Source organism: Leopardus geoffroyi, chromosome D1 (genome assembly GCF_018350155.1).
Source record: "Leopardus geoffroyi isolate Oge1 chromosome D1, O.geoffroyi_Oge1_pat1.0, whole genome shotgun sequence".
Taxonomy (NCBI): domain Eukaryota; kingdom Metazoa; phylum Chordata; class Mammalia; order Carnivora; family Felidae; genus Leopardus; species Leopardus geoffroyi.
In genome coordinates, this window is record NC_059329.1 from 23,124,556 (window position 1) to 23,146,423 (window position 21,868).

A 21,868-nucleotide genomic window follows, 5' to 3' on the forward strand; every position below is an offset into this window, starting at 1 on the left:
CTGAATGCAGGAGTTGGGGATAGGGAAGGCAGTTCTAAAGTTTGGTTTCCCAAAACAGGTTTCCCAAGGCTGTTTCTTACGTTATGCCAAAATGCGAATCCTTTTTCTATTTTATTATTTCGACAAAAGATTGAGAAAGGCAATTTCTTGGAAAACACCTACCATTAGCAAAAATTAAAGTGAATAAACATATTTCAAACACATTTTAATGTAGTTTCCAGATTGAAGGGGGGGGCCAAAACACAAAAACTTGTGCCCCTGCTATCTCTTCAAAACAGAACTCTGTGGTGCTTCTCATGATAAGAAAGGAATGTTTTCTCTTCTTGTCGTATCTGTTGAATAGTTTTTTTCTTTGTTTATTTAGGTAATGTGAAGGTCCTGTGTTTCACAGTTCTCTTAACTACTTTTTTTCTTCCTTCCTTCCTTTTTTTTTTTTTTTTTTTTTTTTTTTTGCCTCAAGATAATCTAGAACAAAACCGAAGTGGAATTTGTTCCCATATTTGACCGTCTCATTCTCAGTTTTATCTTTTTTTTTAAAATTTTTTTTTTTTTCAACGTTTATTTATTTTTGGGACAGAGAGAGACAGAGCATGAACGGGGGAGGGGCAGAGAGAGAGGGAGACACAGAATCGGAAACAGGCTCCAGGCTCTGAGCCATCAGTCCAGAGCCTGACGCGGGGCTCGAACTCACAGACCGCGAGATCGTGACCTGGCTGAAGTCGGACGCCCAACCGACTGCGCCACCCAGGCGCCCCCTCAGTTTTATCTTAATAGTGTGTATGAAATCTGAGCTTAAATTTGGCTTTCTTTCATCTCTTCTTTTATATTTGCCAACAGTGGGAATTTAATTTGTATGGATTTCTTTTCTGTCTGGAGTCCATGTTTTTTGAAATTCAGTGTTGGTTTAAAATATAAGTTAGTAAAACTCAGCTGGGCTGTAATGTGATCAGATCTTTTCCTACTGTTAGTGGGTTTTTTTAGGTTGAGAGAACTATGAGGGAGAAAATTGATTTTAAGAGTGCCTTTTAAGATTCCTGAAATAGGTTTTTCAGCAAGTCTTGGCACAAAATTCTGGTCTTTTTGCTTAAGATACTCAGGAGAGGATGGGGCACCTACCTGGATCAGCTGGTTAGGTGTCTTGACGTTGACTTGGGTCAAGGTCTCACGGTTCTTGAGATCAAGCCTCACGTCAAGCTCTGTGCTGACAGCATGGAGCCTGCTTGGGATTCTCTCACTCCCTCTTTCTCTGCCCCTCCCTCCCCCCATTCATGCACGTACACATGCACTCACTCTCTCTCAAAATAAATAAACATTAAAAAAAAAGATACTTAGGAGAGGTATCAGAAACTGGTACTTTATCCTCTTTGCAATTATGAAAGTGATAGCTCAAAACCGTGATTTTCAACAGTCCTTCCGTGTGCCTCCTCTTATCTGTTGGATGTTCCAATCCTCTTCATTTGGTTGACTTTTTCAGGAAGCTGCTTCCAAGCTTAAAAACTAAGAAGCCCCGGGAGCTCGTGCTGGTGATCGGAACAGGCATTAGTGCTGCAGTTGCCCCACAGGTTCCAGCCCTAAAGTCCTGGAAGGGGTTAATTCAGGCCTTACTGGATGCTGCCATTGATTTTGATCTTCTAGAAGATGAGGAAAGCAGAAAATTTCAGAAATGTCTCCATGAAGACAAAAACCTTGTCCATGTTGCCCATGACCTTATCCAGAAACTCTCTCCTGTGAGTACCCTCCTGTGTACCCTGGGATTTGATATTTTTTGAAACCATGGCACATATGCCAAATGTAATAAGAATATTCATTTCTAGTTTATAGATTTGCATGACATTTTGCTCTTTTACAAAATGTCTGTTTATGGACCGTATTCAGGGTAGTTATCTTGACCCATTTGCGTGTGCGTGCATGCGTGTGTGTGTGTGTGTGTGTGTGTGTGTGTGGTGGTGGTGATGATGGTGATGATGATGTTGTTTCTGAGTGATGTGGAAATGTTAGAGTTCGGAGCCAATGGCCAAGAAAGAATTCTTGAGACATCTTTGGTGCAAAAAGGTGGTTTTATTAAAGCACGGGGACAGGACCTGTGGGCTAAAGAGCTGCACTGGGATTGTGAGGGGTGACTGATTATATATATACTACTTGGGAGTTGGGGGAAGTAAAGATGAGGAGAAGTTACCAAGGGGACTTTCATATGCTAAAGAAGACTCCCAGGATCCTGAATGATAAGGGCCTCCTTGTCTTGTATTGTCTTCAACATGCCTTCAAAATCAGGATTCATTTAATATATTTATATATTTGCAAATAATAGAGTAGCCAAAGCATATTGTAAATCTTTTCTTTTAATTTTATTTATTTTTTAATATACGTCCAAGTTAGTTAGCATATAGTACATTTTAACATTTTTGTTTATTTATTTTTTAATTTGCATGTTGTAAATCTTACTAAGTCATATTTTTGAAGAAAAAGAAGAAAATTTTGAAGAAAAATGGTTCATGACTCATTTCAGAAACTTAGTATGTTTTACATCCTCTTTTCATTTCCTTATCCTTAGTTGTGATAAACTGTTAACTAACCTAGAATAGTGTAAATAAATAATAGGCTTTTAAAGGGCTCATGTGACCTCTGTCCGGTACCATATACAGAAATGAACTCAAAATGGATTAAAGACCTAAATATGGAGCTAAAACTATAAAACTCTAGAAGAAAACAGATTTAAAACTTAATGACTTTGTGTCACATTAAAACGCAGTGTTTTAAACATGACACCAAAAAAGCACAAGTAGCAAAAGATAGGTAACACTGGACTTTACCAAACATAAAATCTGTTAGGTTCAATGACCACTATCTATAAGAAAGTGAAAAGAGAGCCCCCCAGAATGGGAGAAAATATTAGCAACTCCTGTATCTTCTAAAGGTGTAGTATCCAGAATATATAAAGAAGTATTATAACTTAACAATAAAAAGGCAAATAATTCAATTTTTAAGTGGCAAAGGACTTGAATAGACATTGTTCCAAGGGAAACGGCCAATAAGCACACGAAAAGAGGCTCCACATGAGACGTCATTAGCAGAGTGCAAATCAGAACCACCTGAGGTGCTACTTCACTTGGGCCAGGACGGCCAGAGTCAGACGGTCAGATAATTAAGTGTTGGCGAGGATGTGGAGAAATTGAAATCCTCATGCACTGCTGGGCTTGTGAAATGGTGCGGACAATGTGGAACACGGTCTGGCAGTTCCTCAAACAGTTAAATATAGAGCTACCATCTGACCCAACAGTTCCACTTCTGGATACACCCAAGAGAAATGAAAACATGTTTGGACAAAAACTTACAAGCAAACATTGATAGCATTATTCATAATAGCCAAAAGGTGGAAGTAATCCAGAGGTCTGTCAGCTGTCAAATGAATAATCAAAATGTGGCATATTCATACAATGGAATACTTCTTGCCAATAAAAGGAAATTCAGTACTGATACATGCTGCAGCATGAATGACCTTAGCATAATGTATGCTAAGTAGGAATCATTTACAAAAGACCCCATACTAGATGATTCCATTCATACAGAATGTCCAGAATAGGGAAACCTGTTAGAAAAAGTATAGTAGTACTTGTTGAGGGCTGGAGCATGGATGGAGGGCAGCTGGGTGATATTTAAAGAGTACCTGGTTTCTTTTTGATATGGTGAAATGTCCTAACATTGACTGTGGCGACAGTTGCGGTATCTGTGAATCTAAAAATTATCATTGAATTTACACTTCAAATAAGTGAATTGTATGTCATGAAAATTGTATCTCAGCACAGCTGTAGAAATAAAGGTAAAAGGATAGAAAACAGGTATGATTCAAACACTGATCAATAGAAAGTGAGAGTGGCTATATTAATATCTGATAAAGTACACTTGAGAACAGGGAGGAAAGAAAACATAATTTCTTAATGTCTAAAAAATAATCCAAAATTCCGTCATATAAAGAGTCAATTAAAGAGTATAAAGCCAGAAAATACAAGGGAAAATGTTATTGGAAATGTGTCAGCTAATTAATTTAAAAAATGTTATCTTTCTGGGGGAGACAAAAAAAAGAAGGAAGAGAACTCATGAGGAAAAAGAGTACTGTGTCCGACTAGGAGGATTGGTCTGTGAATGAACAAGTTCTGTTTCCAACTAGGATGTAGTGTTGTCATGCCCTCTATTGTCTTGACCATAGCCGTCTCTAATCCATCACCATGGTCTCTTGAGAACAGAAAACATGATTTTGCTAGCTGGATGAGTTGATTGAAAGTAATGAGATTTAAAGTCAGTGTCATTAAGTGTATACCTACCAAATGTACCAGACTGGGGTCACTAATTATCTTTGGATGAAGATTTATTATTAGCCTGAAAGTGTAGTTGTGGGTTAGTGTCAGTTGCATCAGAGGAGCAATTATCAAACCTTTTGGTCTCAAGACTTGCTTTATATGCCTAAAAATTTTTGAGAATCTCAACTTTTGTTCTTGTGAAGTATATCTGTCAATATTCACTGTATTAAAAATTGAGAAATGTTTAGGGGCACCTGGGTGGCTCAGTCGATTAAGCATCTGACTTCAGCCTGGGTCATGATCTCACCGTTCGTGGGTTCGGGTCCCACATCGGGCTCTGTGCTGACAGCTCAGGGCCTAGAGCCTGTTTGGGATTCTGTGTCTCCCTCTCTGTCTGCCCCACACTCACTCATGCTCCCTTTCTGTCTCTCAAAAATAAATAAACGGTAAAAAAAAATTGAGAAATGTTTAAAATACTAATTCACTTAAAAATAGCAATAAACCAGGGCGCCTGGGTGGCTCAGTTGGTTAAGCATCTAACTCTTGATTTTGGCTCAAGTTATAATGTCACAGTCCTGGGATTGAGCCCCACGTCAGGCTCTGTGCTGACAGTAAGGAGCCTAATTGGGATTCTCTCTCTCCCACTTTGTGTACCTCTCCTTTGCTCAAGCTCTCTTTCAAAATAACAAAGTTTAAAAAAAAGTGACAATAAACCTATTACATGTTAACTAACATGTTTGTGAAAAATAATTATATTTTCCAAAACAAAAATAAATTAGTGAAAAGAATAGTATTGTTTCACACTTCTACAAATCTCTTTAAGGTCTGGCTTAATCAAAAACAGTTGGAGTCACATATCTGTGTTCTATAGTGTGTGTTGTTTTGGTGTAAGTATGTGGAAAAAATCAGGTCTCACAGATATGTAGTTGAAAAAGAAAGTATTTTAATAGTCTTTTTAGATAATTATAGATATTGTTGATACTACACTAAAAACTAGGTAAGTAGTGACTTCCTTCCTTAAGATTAATAGCAATAGGGAATCTGAAGTCAAATCCATATTAATAGGAATATGGAATCTGAACTTCTCCTATTTTGTTGCATTAAAATCCGTGCATCTTGCATTTATTTATTTTTTTAAATTGTTTATTTTTGGGAGAGAGAGAGAACAAATGTGAGCGGGGGAAGGGCAGAGAAAGAGGTCGACAGAAGATCCAAAGTGGGCTCTGCACTGACAGCAAAGAGTCCAGATGCAGGGCTCAAACCCGTGACCGCGAGATCATGACCTGAGCCGAAGTCAGACACTCAGCCGACTGAGCCACCCAGGTGCCCCGCCATCTTGCATTTAGGATGAATCTTTCCCCCATCTTTCACCCTTTTGCAATATTGTGCATTTTTCATTTGGAAAATATTGGTTCTCTGAGTTATATATATCTTCTAGATACTGACACATTTCACTACAGAGTCAACAAAATTGCATCCATTAATGACACCACCCATCCCTCACAGAGGTATCTGGAAGCAGTCGAGCTCATGGTGGCAGAATAAGGTTTTCTAAAATTCTGGTTTTTGCTTGAAAGCTCAACTTTTGTCATTGGCAGCCATGGCAGCAATGCTCCGTTGTTTTCCTCGAAACGGCAGGCTCACTTTTTTTTTGCAACATTGCCTGAGAAAACCCAAATCTGAATAACTGTAGTGTGTCTGTCATTCATTCAAGTAAAAATAACGTTTGATGAGAACAGGTTGCCAGTTGAGTTTACAGCTTGGCCACACAAGTATTTTGCCTGGAGACAGCCATCTTACTTCAGTCTGCAGCACCTGTGCTCTGTGCAGAGCTCCTGTTTCTTCACACAGACTCTTAAGCAGACATGTGCTCAAGGAGCAAGGTTTAATACAGTTAGTAATGTTTACTGTTTCGTTAAGGGCATTCTTAAGGGAAACTGAGGTTTTTTTCTTACTGTAAGTCTTTGGTAGTGAAGAATACAGTGATCACTGGCACAGCTTGGTTCCACTGTCTGGATTCACACTAAGGCACCAACAGTTTTACCCACCATTGCTTTTGTACCATCAGTGCAAATATCAGCACAGTTTAAAAGACAAAAATCACCTTAATATTAATTATGAAAATAATTTTACTTTTCAGACTCATTAAAGGATCTTAGAGATCCATGGGGTCCATGGGCCACATTTTGAAAACCACTTTAATAGAGGATATGTGAGAAAAAAATAACAGGCAACCCAGAGGCTTTAAGAAAAAGATACACTGGGGCGCCTGGGAAGCTCAGTCGGTTAAGTGTCCGACTTCGGCTCAGATCATGATCTCATGGTTCCTGAGTTCGACCCCTGCATTGGGCTCTCTGCTGTCAGCACAGAGTCTGCTTTAGAATCCTCTGTTCCCCTCTCTCTGCCCCTCCCTCACTCATGTGTGCTTTCTCTCTCAAAATAAATAAATAAAGCCAAATTTTAAAAAGACACACAAACTTGGAAATTTGAACACTAGATATTTGATATTAAGGAATTTGTATTACTGCTTTTTTTTTTTAGGTGTGATAGGTGGTAGTGCAGTTTTGTTTTATATGTAAAGGGGAGTCCTTATCTTTTAGGGAACTGTTGAAGTATCTGCATGAAATGATGTTTGGGAATCGCTTCAGAAGAAATTCCACGAAGGGGAGAAGGTGGCAGGGGTGTGGTAGAGGGGAGCTTAGATGAAATAAGATGGGCCATGTGTGGTAATTGTTGAAACTGGATGATGGGTCTACAGGGGGCATTATGTTCTTTTTACTTTTACGTGTTTTGAAAATGTCCTTTCTTTCTTTCCTCCTTCTTTCCTTCTTTCCTTCTTTCCTTCTTTCCTTCTTCCTTTCTTTCTTTCTTCCTTCCTTCCTTTCTTTCTTTCTTTCTTTCTTTCTTTCTTTCTTTCTTTCTTTCTTTCTTTCTTTCTTTCGAATCTAAGAGCAGTAACATGGCAGGGTTAATAGACCTGTCTACTGGGCCAGTTTTTTGTAAGGCGGTGACATTGTGCATTCAATGCAGAGAACTTGGGTTTCAGAATCAGACTTGGCATTTAAATGAACTAGGACCCTGGGAAAATCACTGAACTTCTCAGAATCTATTTTTGCACCTGTAAAAACTGGGCTAATACTACTTAACTCATGTGAAGAACAAGTGAGATAATGTATATGAAGTGTTTGGCACATAGTAAATGTACTATAAATGGTCATAACCTTCGTTGGAAAGAGTCAGGATTTTGTTTCTTACTGTATCTGGTATCAGAAAGATGCGAGTTACAGGGTAAAAGGAAATGAAGTAGCACTGGATTCAGTTCACTGTTTTAAATGAATGAGAACATGTCCTTAAAATTGTGTGGGAGTTTGGCATTTCCTTTGGACCATGGAACCTCCTTGTTTGTTTTCATTCCTTTGTCTTTGCTTAGACTGCTGGTGGGAAACTTAGTTCTAGGGTCACATGCTTTCAGGGAGAGAAGTGTTCGTTTTAAAGTCTGAGGAAATCAGTACAGCTGCAGAAATCTCTCTCGTTCCTCTCAGTGTTGATATGCAAGATGTGATAAAGGAATAGAACTAAGAGATAGCTGAAATAAATGACTTATAACATTTATTCCCAGGCTTTAACCTTTTGTATTTCTTTCCTTAGAAGCAAGGAACTATTCCATACCCATGATTACCTACCTGATTGTATACTCAGGTGTTTTTATCTGTGTGCGTAATGATTAACTGGCTCTAGAATATACTATTATATGACTTTGTATGAATCAGAGTACAAAATGAAGATATAAAGCACAATAAGGAAGTTTTTAAAATCACTATAGTTTTTATTTCATTTGAAACTTAATTTTGCTTTTTTGAGTAGGTATTATGCACATTGCAGAAATCAAAATGATGTAAAAAGGTTTACATTATGTTGTGACATTTCACTCCCACCATGTCTTTGTCTATCTCCTCTTCCCACATTTCACCCCTCCCCCATAGGTCACCACTCTTACTAGCTTTTTGAGCATCCTTCCAGTGTTCCTCTTTGTAAAACAAGCAAATATTCTTACCTCACTACCTCCTCCATCCCCCATGTCAACAGGTACATTCTTTTTTTATTTTTTTAATAGATTTGTTTTAAGATTATTTATTTTGAGAGAGAGAGAGCATGCACACAGGGGGGCCAGAGAGAGAGAAAGAGAATCCTAAGCAAGCTCTGCATTGTCAGCACAGAGCCTCATGTGGGGGCTCATACTCACGAACCATGAGATCATGACCTGAGCCGAAGTTGGGTGCTTAACCAACTAAGCCACTCAGGCACCCCAGGTACGTTCTAAAGGTACTGTTCTGCACCTTGTTTGTTTTACTTAACAGTATATCCTGGAGATCTTTCCATACCGGCTTCCTTTATATGGGTTCTTGGCCATATCCGTCTCCTACATGTGGATACTTCGCTTGTTTCCAGTCTTTTACTACTACAGATAACAGAGCAGTGATAATCTTGTATATGTCATTTCATTTGTTTGAAGTATATCTGTGGGATATATTCCCCGAAATGGAACTGCAAGACTGTAGGGTAATTGGGTTGTAATTTTGGTAGATATTACAGGGGCATCATATTTTTGGTAAGTGTGATTATAGGTTCTTCACAGTTTCTGATCAGATCGTTCATTCTGATAAAGTGTTAGAGTCCCCAATTGGTTGTCTGTGGGTTGCTAGTATGTGATGTAATTATTAATGCCATTATGTAATGAAAATGGACAAGTTGAAAAACATGACCCACATTCTCAGCCACATAAATATGGTCTATAGCATCTAGTTAGCCCTAGAAGAGGATCTTTGAGCACGCTGATGAATGAGAAGCCTGTCTAGTGGTAGATACAGCATGGAATAGTGATTGATAGACAAGATAAACTTCAAGGTGTCTCACCATCAAATACAGAGGTACTGTACTGTTTCACCCCTGTGCTCCAGTTTTTCTACAGTTTAAATATTTACCATTTTTTGGTAGGTATAATTTTTAAAGAATGGATAGTTTTTAAAAATACCTGGAAAAATTAGGAAAAGAATTTGGCACATGGAAGTGTATTTTATGAATCTGCTTATGTGGTTCCATGGAAACGGATTTTTCTCTGAGCATTGTGCTATTAGAAAGATACACAAAGGAAACCAGGAAGGTAGGGGGACTACTTTGAGGAAAAGCAGAAGGAGCTCATTATCTACCTGTCTAGCTGCTAATGGCAATTGCTTGGAGTTTGAATGGGAAATATTGGCGCCTGTATGAACTAATTCTTGCTCTGATATTATCTACTGAAATAGTATTGCAGGAACAAGATAAGGATCAGGCATTTGTTGTAGCACATTACATAGTTACCTTCCCATTTGAAACTCCTGTGCCCCAGGGCCACTTTGTCTTTCAAGTTATAAAGCCACATTCCTGGGGCGCCTAGGTGGCTCAGTCGGTTAAGCGTCTGGTTAAGCATCTGACTTTGGCTCAGGTCATGATCTCACAGTTTGTGGGTTCTAGCCCAGCGTTGGGCTCTGTGCTGATAGCTCAGAGCCTGGAGCCTGCTTTGGATTCCGTCTCCCTTTTTCTCTGTCCCTCCCCCACTCGTGTTTTCTCTCTCTCTCTCTCTCTCTCTCTCTCTCTCTCTCTCTCTCTCAAAAATAATAAACATTAAAAAAAAGTTTTTTTAATGAAAAAAATAATAAAAATTACAAAAAATAAAGCCACCTTCCTACCTGAGGTTTGTATTATAGTTCCTCATTAGTTCTTGACATTTACATACATTCAGAATGAACCTGGGAAAGCACTTATTCAGATGAACCATATGTAAAGAAGTAGGATGTCTGTTTTTTTTAACTCATTAGTGTTTGGTATTTTTAATAGTTGCAAAATGCATAATTTTGATAACCTTTGTTATACCCTAAGGATTTTTCCTAGCATATCTGTAAATGAATTCCTAAATTATGCTAGGGGAAAAAAACAGGCAGAGAGAAAAGGAATCTATAAGCATCTGTAAAAAGCACCCAGGATTAGAAAAAGAGACACTAAACCACATTTTAGAGCTGTCTTTTAATCTATGAAAATGCTTATTTAGAGAACTTCTTTTTTGTGCATATGATGTAATAGTACCGATCACTTATTATGTGCTAGGCATTGTGCTAAGCATTTGGCATGTATCATCCTATTTTTCTTATAACTCTTTGAGGTAGACAGTATTTTATCCTTATTTTAAGTACAGAGTGTTCTCTTCAAAAATTTGCTGTATAATTGTAATTAAAACAAATGACCTACCAAAACACCTAGAATTAATTTTTCTCTTTCAAATCCCTCCCCAGAGAACTAGTAATGTTCGATCCACATTTTTCAAAGACTGTTTATATGAAGTATTTGATGACTTGGAGTCAAAGATGGAAGATTCTGGAAAACAACTCCTTCAGTCAGTTCTCCACCTGATGGAAAATGGAGCCCTCGTATTAACTACAAATTTTGATAATCTCCTGGAACTGTATGCAGCTGATCAGGGAAAACAACTCGAATCCCTTGACCTTACTGATGAGAAAAAGGTAAAAAGTAAAGGATTAGTCTCTTCTTTGGGCTAATGGGTTGTGTCTTCAGAAAAACTATTTTCTAGTTGGTATATTATACATTTACTGGTATTTATGTCAAGGTAGAAAGGAAGATTCTTGTCTTTGGTTGGATTTTTATTTTTTTTGGTTTTTGAGATAAAATCAACATGAAGTAAAATGCACAGACCTTAAAAGTGTTCAGTTCTGTGAGTTTTGACAGTTTCACCAAATTTCAAAGCACGGTTATAAAAAGTCATTAGAACTGTAAGATCTCTTTAACGTTTGCGAACATCAGGTGAGTGTAATACTGATTTAGATATCTTAGGATATATTCTTCATGACATTATTAGAAATGTATGAAAACTACTTTATGATGTCTGGAGAGCAACTTTCAAGCAAAGTGATAGCTGGGTTAAAGTTAATGTTCAGTGGAAACCTTGAGAGCCTTTTTATTATTATTATTAATATAGTTCATACTGTACCCAAGCCATTTACCATGATATTATGTTGATCTAGGTCAACTAATAAGATGAAGCTTTTTTCTTAGACTGGTCACTTGAATTTGTAATTTGAACTCTAGCACCAATAGGAGATTCTGTACATACACCAACATTTACCTAATTGATGAAATACGGTGAAGCCATGAAAGGGAAAATATTTTTATCGCCATAAAAAGATGTCAGAGACATGATCAAAGAAGAAGAAAAAAAAAAGAAAAAACCAGGTTGTAAAATGCCACCAGGTTTCATGTGCCCTGCTTTGTATTTTTGTAATTTTCCTTCTACACTTTGTTTTCCAAGGAACCTGTCTTTGTGTCCAACCTAGAGCCCAAATAACTAGAGTTTGGATAGAAAAGTGTTTCACCCACTGGCATTCATTGTCCCAGTACACTGTCTCTGCCAGAGAAGTAGCTACAATATCATTCTTGAGATTTCTTGTGATTTTGCTGACCTTGAAGTCAGGTTTTGAAAGGAAATCAAATGTTAAGGCTAGTATCAGACTTGCTATTTTCTTTCTCATTTAAATCTTGGAACCTCAAGATTTGCTTTGTATTTTTAGTTCACACGAGGGCCATATTGAAGTCTAGTGGTTAAAGCCATTGACTGGTAGTCAGAATGGGGCCTAGTGATATTCAGATTCAGTATCTCTCCGCCTGTTTACTATTTTTCCTAACCCATACCTAATTTCTCTAGAATGTTAAGAGAATAAAATTATGCTTTCTCAGGGTCTTGAGTAAATGGAACCATGGCATCCAGGTGGCTATTGTTATCATTGTCCCTAAGTGACTGTTCTTCATTGGTAACCTTTTAGGTAACTCAGGTGAGACCGAAGTGATTCTTGTGTTGCTTATCAGCTGCACAAGAAACCACCCTAAACGCTGGAGCTTCAAACATTTTATTTGCACATGATAATGTGAATGAGTGATCTGAGCTGGGCTTAGAGGCTCAGTTTGGCAGTCCTGCTGGTTTTACCGGTTCCCCACATGGTTGCAGTCATCCGGGGGCTAGACTAAGGCTGGGTGGTGTCAGGTGGCCCTTGTTTCCATGTCTGGTGGTACAGGCAGTGGCTGGGCCACACATCTCTAGCGGGCTAGCCAAGGCTGCTTCACACAGTAGCTGGGTTCCAAAAGCAGCAAAAGAGAAAGGAGACTCACGCCAACATTTTTCAAGTTGCTGCATGCATTGTGTTTGCTAACGCCACGTTGGCTGAAGCAGGCCAGTGGCCAAGCCTGGAGTAAGTGCGAAAAGGGACTACACAGGGCCTGGATACAAGGAGACTTGATATCTTAGGGATCATTACTGAAATAGTCATCCATAGCTGTCATGTATATCACCAGTGGTAAGAGCCCTGTCATTTCTGCAACTGATGATAAGTAATACCTAATTTTTGATGGCTACTTTCAAAGAGAAATCGCCAGACGTGCTTCTATCAGTCCTAACAGCCACACTTCAAATGGAAACTGAGGCCACATTGGGTTTTGCGTTCTTGCCCTGTGATATAAAGAGTTATGTCAGCAGCCTGATCCATAAAAACAGTCTTTTACCCATGGGGACCTTTAAGCAGGTGCTCAGCCCTGCCGACCTGGTTGAGCTATATTTGTGTTATATAGGTTCTAGAGTGGGCTCAGGAGAAGCGGAAGCTGAGCGTCTTACACATCCATGGAGTCTACACCAATCCTAGTGGCATTGTCCTGCACCCAGCAGGGTATCAGAATGTGCTCAGGAACACTGAAGTTATGGTGAGTAGTGCTGATCTTGCTGGTCTCAAGAAGGCCTTCCTGGGAAACCTCTAAATATACTGTTGGTCTTCATGGGATGACATTTTCCCTATGAGTTAAAACTGGAAGTTCAGACATTCTTTCTGTGCTTCTTAGCTTGTGGTTGTGCAGGCCATCTTAGGAATTTTTGAACGTCTCTTCAGGTATCAAGCCATAGGGTTTTACTTTATTCCTGATTGACAGCCAGCAGATGGCACTCTGTCATTGGCATCATCCTTGCATACAAAGAATACATCATTACCCTTCTTCATCCTTTGGTTTGTTATAGTATTAATAACCCTCTCTCTGCCAAAAACAATTTATGTACCTTTTTGCTGACCAATCACTCCTAGAACATACGTTCTAAGAGACTGTGTGTGAACAGGGATGGGCTTATATTGAATTAACACACTTATTCACACTGCTCAGTGCAAAAATTGAAAAAAATTAGGTAGCGTGATAAAAAAGCTTTGTGGAAAAGCTTGTTGCTTTTTGGGGACACAAATTTAAGACTTGTTTATATGTATGTGTGAACACCAGAAACACTCTCTGGCCAGGGATATGTGGGGAAAATTCACTGGCCCCCAACTCTCCAACTCTGAGACTGGTATATACTGGCTGTTTTCAGGGCTGGATGATAGTATCTTTGCATGATGCAGCAAAAGAAAGACCAGGAAAAGCATAAGGGACTCTTTTCCACCTGTACTTTCCCTGACGTTGGTTTTAATTGCATCCGTCATTGACATTGAGTGATCCATAAGCAGAATCATTTCTGATGTTTTTGTATGTACGTATATATACATATATGTACATATACACACATATTGATGTTCTAAGTGTCTTAGCTTTTTTTGAGCAAATCTGGTGATGGAGTGATCTTCTCTGGTGATCCATGGTTCAGTTTGTAAAGCAAAAAAAGAAAATATGATCCAGAAAATGGAAAGAGTAAGATATATTGAAAACTTCTCATTGCTTTATGGCCTCTGGGCACGTAGGTCTGACAAATAAACTATATAGCCATTTGACCAGTGCCAACCCAGTGAAAGCCTGAATAGAGAGTAGTAGAATGCTAGGTAAAGATAAAATTTTGGACTAGTCATCAACTTACAGGAATATACAGGATCAGACTCCTTTGTGGAATGAATATACCTTCTTAAGTTTTCATTGAGTGATCATCACAGGCTGCTAAATGTAGTAGTTGTGAGCCTGTTGACTTTTTTGTTTTTGACATGCCTTGCGTGTGTCTTCACAGTGTCATTTAATATGTCGTTTCTTTTCCTGCAAGAGAGAGATTCAGAAACTGTATGAGAACAAGTCATTTCTTTTCCTGGGCTGTGGCTGGACTGTGGATGATACCACTTTCCAAGCCCTTTTTCTGGAGGCTGTGAAGCATAAATCTGACTTAGAACATTTCATGCTGGTTCGGAGAGGAGATGTGGATGAGTTCAAGAAGCTTCGAGAAAACATGCTGGACAAAGGAATTAAGGTCATCTCCTATGGAAATGAATATGCTGATCTCCCAGAATATTTCAGGCGACTGACATGTGAGATCTCCACGAGGGGTAGATCAGGTAAGATGTATTTTGACACTGAGAATAACAGCTCCTTTTATGTATTTGTGATGAGTAAAGTCATTACCAACACAAGGACTATAATCCCAACCATATTATGAAGGGAGATCATGGTTAGTCTTTGCGTTAGACTAAGCTGCCATTTGGATATTAGGAAAGTGGACCAAGACATAGTCAAGCAGTTTAATATAGAAGTGGGAAGAATAAAAAAATCAGCCTAATTGTCAGTGAAATGCAATTAAAATTTAGATTGCAGGGCGCCTAGATGGCTCAGTCAGTTAAGCGTCCGACTCTTGGTTTTGGCTCTCAGGTGGTGACCTCATGGTCTCATGAGTTCAGGCCCCACATTCTGGCTCTGTGCTGTGCTGGCAGTGCAAAGCCTGCTTAGGATTCTTACCTTCTCTCTGTCCCTCCCCCAACTCATGCTGTCTCTGTCTCTCTCAAATAAACTTTAAAAAAAAAAAAATAGGGGCACCTGGGTGGCTCAGTCCATTAAGCGTCTGCTTTCCTCAGGTGACATGATCTCATGGTTTATGGGTTCGAGCCCTGCATCGTAAGCCCAGAGCCTGGAGCCTGTTTGGGATTCTGTCTGTCCTTCTCTCTCTGCCCCTCCCCCATTCGTGTTCTGCCTCTGTCTCTCTCAAAAGTAAACATTAAAAAAAAGTTTTTTAATAAAAAAGTAAAATAATAAAATTTAGATTTCGAAATCAAAAAGACTGATAGATAACTCAGTTTTGGCTACAGCTATGAGGAAAGAAATGTATTCACATCATGTTGGTGGGAAGGTAAAATTAGTACAGCTTTTCTGAAGGGGAAGTTTTGGAATATTGCTCAAAATTTAAAAACTTTTGACCTAGAAATCCCACTTGATGCAATTTATCTTACATACTTCTCCTAAGGAGATAATTAGACAATTGCACAGTTATACTACATAATTGCATAGAGATAACAGGTGCGGGAATGTAATGAGTTTTGAATATAATGGCCAAAAAAAAAAAAAAAAAAAAAAAGGGAAGCAACCTAAAATATTCTAGTTAATATGGAATTTGCAAATACATCAGCATTTTTTAATTGATGAAACACAAGCCATAAGAGGGAAAATTTTGTTGCCCAAAAAGACATCAGACACCTAATACTGTGCATAAAGAACAGCAGGTTGTAGAATGCCATGGTCCGTCCTATTCATACAGAATTGTAGATGTATTCTATTTTTGTTTGTGTCTGTATTGAGAAATATTTGGAATGATGTTTATTAAATTAACTATGGTTTCTTTTTGGGGTAGGATTTAAGGTGTTTCTTTTTTAGTATTTTTCTGTTAACATTTCCAACAGTGATTATCTTTACAAATAGAAAAAACACCTAAAATATTATTTGGAAACTGTTATGGTGGTATTAGATATAGAGGTTAGTGGTACCACTCGTTATTTTACCTCCAGCTTTTTTTTTTTTTTTTTTTAAGTTTATTTTTAGAGGGAGAGAGAGCAAGTGAGCACACATGCCCATAGGTGCAGGAGCAGGGCAGAGAGAGAGGGACAGAGAATCCAGGAACCCCTGCCTCCAGGTTCTGACAAAGCTAAATGGGGATAAAAGGTTTGGTTTATTAATGGCTCCAGACAAGCTCCCAGTACCCTACAAAATGCAGAATTTTTTGGTATCAGCTAAATTGGAGAATGCTTTTTAAAACTTTGCAGTTGTGGGGCGCCTGGGTGGCTCAGTCTCAGTCAAGTGTCTTGACTCTTGATTTCAGCTCAGGTCATGATCTCAGGGTTATGGGATCAAGCTCTGCTTTGGTCTCCTTGCTGAGCCCGGAGCCTGCTGAAGATTCTCTCCTTCTGCCCCTCTTCCCCACTCATGTACACTCTCTTCTCTCTAAAATAAAAATCCCACAAACAACCCACTTTGCTGTTGTATGTAGTATATATTCTGAAAAGTGTATGTTAATATATATTTTCATTGTCAATCTGAATGCATCTTAGGGGACCTAAGAAAGTACAGGTAATTTAATATAGAGAGAAATTTTCCTAAATCTGATATTCCCTGATTTCTTTTCTGAATCACATTGTTTCAAGTGGAATTCTCCTATAATGAGAAATTCCACAAGCTCTTAGATATCAATGGCTATGCTTTGATGGAACCAGATTTGTAAAAGGCATCACCATAACTGAACACCAAAAACGATATCAACCCTTTTTCCCAAAGACTTTAGAACTGTCCCCCCACTTTTTTTTTTTTTTTAAGTTTACTTATTTTGAGAGAGAGAGAGAGCGGGGAAAGGTCAGAGAGATGGTGGGGGGGAGAATCCCAAGCAGGCTCCACACTGTCAGCACAGAGCCCAATGTGGGGCTTGAACCCACAAACTGTGTGATCATGACCTGAGCTGAAACCAAGAGTCGGATGCTTAACAGACTGAGTCACCCAGGTGCCCCCAGAAAACCTTTTTTTTAATGTTTTTATTTTAATTCCAGTTATATTAGTTTCACATGTACAGTATAGCAATTGATCAATTTCATACATCACCTGGTGCTCACCGCCACACATGCATTCCTTAATCCCCATCATCTATTTACCCATTCCCTCACCCACCTTTCCTCTGGTAACTCTAAGTTGGCTCTCTGTAGTTAAGAATCTGTTTTGTGATTTGTCTCTCTCTTTTTTTCCTCCTTTGTTAATTTTTATTTCTTAAATTACACAGGTGAGATCCTATGGTATTTGTCCTTTCTCTGACTTATTTTTCTTAGCATTATACTCTCCAGCTTTATGCATGTCATTGCTAATGGCAAGATTTCATTCTTTTTTATGGCTGAGTACTATTCCAGCGCGCGCACGCACACACACACACACACACACACCCTCACATCTTTATCCATTCATCAAGTGATAGACACTTGGGCTGTTTCCATTTCCTGGCTATTGTAAATACTCCTGCTACAAACAGGGGTGCATGTATCCCTTGGAATTAGTGTTTTTATATTCCTTGGGTAAATATCCAATAGAGTGATTGCTGGGTCATAGGGTAGTTCTATTTTTAACTTTTTGAGGACCCTCTATACTGTTTTCCACAGTGTGTGTACCAGTTTGCATTCCTACCACAGTGCACAAGGGTTGTTTTTCTCTACATTCTTGCCAACACCAGTTGTTTCTTATGTTGTTGATTTTAGCCAATATGACAGGTGTGAGGTGATACCTCATTGTAGTTTTGATTTGTTTTTCCCTGATGGTAAGTGATGGTGAACATCTTTTCATGTATCTGTTGGCCATCTATAGGTCTTCTTTGGAGAAATGTCTGTTCATGTCTTCTGCCTGTTTTTTGTTTTAATTTTTTTGTTTGTTTATTTAGTTTTTGAGAGAGAGAGAAAGACAGAGCATGAGTGGCGGAGGGGCAGAGAGAGAGGGAGACACAGAATTGGAAGCAAGTTCCAGGCTCTGAGCTGTCAGCACAGAGCCCAATGCAGGGCTCGAACTCGCGGACTGTGAGATCATGACCTGAGCTGAAGTCGGATGCTCACCTGACTGAGCCACCCAGGCACCCCTTCTGCCGGTTTTTTAATTGGATTATTGGCGGGGGGGGGGGGGGGGGTGTTGGGGTGTGTTGAGTTTTATAAGTTCTTTATATATTTTGGATACTAACCCTTTATCAGATAGGTTATTTGCAGATATCTTCTCCTGCATTTAGTAGGTTGCCTTTCAGTTTTGCGGATTGTTTCTTTTGCTGTGCAGAAGCTTTTTATTTTGATGTAATCCCAATATTTTATTTTTGTTTTTGTTTCCCTTGCCTCAGGAGACATGTGTAGAAAAAAATTGCTACGACCAATGTCAAAGAGGTTACTGCCTGTGTTCTTTTGTAGGATTTTTTATGGTTTTTAGAAAATCCTTTCAAAAGACAAACCTTTGGGTTTGTCTCTTGTGAAAAACAATTTGCTATTCTTTCTTTAGGGATGCATTTTCTGCTGTCCTGCCATGCTTCAGATTCTTCTGTTGTTGGCCCACCTTAGGACTTTTCAGTAGGCTTTTCCACTGAGCATATTGTATTGTCATCAAACAAGAGGTACCTACCCAAGCTCTGCATATTTCTCTTGATCTGCATTTTGAGACCTTCTACCCAGGGATGATGCTAAAATTAAAAGCAATAACAAAATCCCCCTGTTCAGCTGTTCCTGTTAAACAAAATCTTTTCTTGACAAACATCTTTAGAAGTGTTGTAGAGTGGCACAAATCCTGTTAGCTACATGGGCTTCCTCCCAAAGGGGCTTTCCCCAAAGTTATCACTCAGTTGGGCATTCTGAACTTCCAAAAATGAAGGATTCTCAGTATGAGAATATTTATTCGAGTGGTCAGCTTGAGTTTGTGATTTGAAATTGAGCAGAGTAGTTTTAAGTTAAAAACATTATTTCATTTTGAGACCAGTCAAGCTTATCTTCCATGCTTGGTTATGATTTGCGTTTTTGTAGATACATCCTAATAAGAAGTCTTTTGCTGTTAACACTGAAATTTGGTATGTTCCTGGCATTGTGCTGTGTACTTGATTTTGCATAGTGAAAGTTACTTGAATTCAAATGATTCTGTAGGACCTAATACATTTATTTCAGAAAAATCAAGTAATGGGGAAGGAAAAAATAATTCTTTTATAATTCATTATTGTAATACAAGCAGTTATTTTGGTATATTTCCAATTAACAATTTTCCCTGTGGATTTTTTCATAGCTGTAAACGAAGTATACATAGTCTTGGTACATTTTTTATTCAGTGGTACATCTCATACATTTTCCCACATGGCTAGTTTTCATAACCACTATTTTTAATGACTCTATTATACTCCAGTGTGGATGTTAGTTTACCTAATTTTTCCCCTGTGTTAGCCATCTTCTACTTTTTTCTAGTTTTTTTTTCTATTGTAAGTACTGTTGTGGTGAATTATATGTTCATCCTTGCAAGTTTTCCTTTTGCTAGTAATTTCCTTAGGATGGGTTCTCAGTATAATTACTTGTCAAAGGGAATGAGAATTTTAGTGGTCGATAACTGTTGCTAAAGTTTTTCTGTTTTTTTTTTTTTTTTTTTTTTTTTAACATAAGTAGGGGAGAGGGGTTTGGGGCGGGGGGGAGAGACTCTTAAGCAGGCTCCACGCTCAGCATGGAGCCTGACACGGGGCTCGAACCCATAACCCTGGGATCATGACCTGAGCTGATATCAAGAGTTGGACGCTCAACTGAGCACGTGGGCATCCCTCTAAAGTTCTTTTTAAGATGGGGAATATCAATACTAATTTGTATGTATGAGTGCTTTTATTTATTTATACTCTAAATGGTCATGATTCTGACTAGGGTTTTCTTCCATGTGTTCAAACTTTTTTCCTGCGCTATTATCCATCTCAGGGCTGTCCAATAGAATTTTCTGCAGTGACAGAAATATTGTTATCTTCCCTGTCCAGTATTGTAACCACATGCCACATGTGGCTGTTGAGCATTTGAAATGTGGTTAGTGACTAAGGAACAGAATTTCTAACATAAAAGTGTATAGCCACATGTGGCCAACAGCACCTTACTGGACAGCTCAGATTTAACTCATTTTGTGTTGTCAGAGCGTCTGCTCCTTTTCACTCTTCTACTTGGTTGAGTTTGCTCACTTGCATGCTGCTCCCCATCTCCATCCCTGGATTTTTACCTAAACTTGGCCTTTTTGAGGAGTTAGGGACAACATACACACTTTGCCCATTTAATGTTTTCTTTACAGACAGCGTTAGTGCAGACTTACTGCTGCCCTTATTTGATGTAGTCTGAAGACTAATCCAGTTCATTCTCTCCACTGTGAGAGAGAATCTTCCTCTATCTTCCTCTGTGATATGGTCATTACTAAATAATGCCATTCTTGTTAGACCATATGGTTTTATTCCCCATTAGTTGCTGGGTTTTCTTTCTACTATTAAGAGTTGGGGTTCTGGGTGGCTCAGTTGCTTGAGCATCTCTTGATTTAGGCTCAGGTCACGATCCCAGGGTCATGGAATTGAGCCCCGCATTGGGCTCCACACAGCATGGAGCCTGCTTGGGATTCTCTCCCTCCCTTTGCCCTGTCTCCCATTCACATGCTCTCTAAAATTAAAAAAAAAAAAAATTTTTTTTTTTAAAGTTTTGGCTTCCCAGACTAATGCTGATTCTGATGTGCATTCTGTTTAGCAGGGATGGTGAGAGAAGGTCAGCTCAATGGCTCGTCCACAGCACACAGTGAAGTAAGAGGTACACTATTTCCTGGTCTGTTTGTCAGTTTTCTTGGCAGGAAGTGTTTTCCTGGGGTTTGGTTAAGACCTTGGAGAATGACTTATTTCTCCTACCTGTTAAGGAGTCTGTATTTTCCTATCGAGTCTATCACAAGATTCCTAGTATCTGTGATGTCTTGTTTTCTGACGGGTTAAGCTGGACTTAAATATTTATCTGCAGCTTTAGATGTACACATCAGTTTTGTGAGACTTCATTTTATTCTCTTTTCTTTCTTTCCACAGACTGTAGAACATGAGAGGGCTAGAGAGATCATCACCATTAGACCAAACCGTCAGGCCTGACTGTGGAGAGTATTTAACAAGTAAACTTACAAGAACCCAACACAGCTCCGTGGAAGTACCAAAACCCAGCGGTTGAAGGTTGGGGGGGAGAGTTGGGGGTAGGGGGTGTTCCAGCTCAATCCTTCATGCCCACTGGTTCTTGATCTTCTGCGTCCTATTCCAGTTCAAGAATCCCCAAGTGACAGTGGGACCCAATGCAGCTCCCCCACCCCTGGGTGGACATGCCTGTGTCCACACAGATCAGTGCAACACCTCCACTGACCGTGGCTACAGCCCTGCATGAAGGACTTGGGATCTGGATGCCGTGGGACCGCCATGGCCTTTGTTGCAGTTTTGTACTCTATACTTGGTTTTTCAATTAAGCTCAATGGCTTTTTTAAAACATGACTCGAAGCTCTAGTTTTCTAGACCTTTTACAGTGTACAGTATTTTACATAACTGAGCTGTATTAAAAGCTTGTTCATTTACTTCCCAGGGCCCTGGCTCTACTTTTAGAGTCCCTTTAGAAAACAAACCTGCAGAGGCATTAGAGGAGCCTAGTTTTTGTCCCTTAATTTAAAAGTGCTCTCCTTTCACATTGAGGTGGGTGATCTTGTTCTCTGGACAACCATTCGTTACCAATTCTTGTTTTATTTCC

General features: G+C 39.0%; 1 protein-coding gene across 5 annotated transcripts in view; it reads left to right on the plus strand.

Annotated features, from left to right (window-relative positions):
- Window positions 1-21,698, plus strand: part of FAM118B (family with sequence similarity 118 member B) — a 48,961-nt gene extending 27,263 nt beyond the window's left edge. For 2 of the 5 annotated variants that reach the window (XM_045483404.1, XM_045483406.1), the window contains exons 3-8: window positions 1,475-1,727; window positions 10,622-10,849; window positions 12,963-13,091; window positions 14,395-14,680; window positions 20,849-20,908; window positions 21,172-21,698. In XM_045483404.1, coding sequence (XP_045339360.1) covers window positions 1,475-1,727; window positions 10,622-10,849; window positions 12,963-13,091; window positions 14,395-14,680; window positions 20,849-20,908; window positions 21,172-21,185 — 970 coding nt within the window. In that variant the 3' untranslated portion in view covers window positions 21,186-21,698. Of the gene's footprint in view, window positions 1-1,474; window positions 1,728-10,621; window positions 10,850-12,962; window positions 13,092-14,394; window positions 14,681-18,614; window positions 18,727-20,848; window positions 20,909-21,171 lie in introns of all 5 variants that reach the window. The other 3 variants (XR_006713873.1, XR_006713872.1, XM_045483407.1) reach the window with 3 other exon arrangements.
- Window positions 21,699-21,868: the final 170 nt, after the last annotated feature.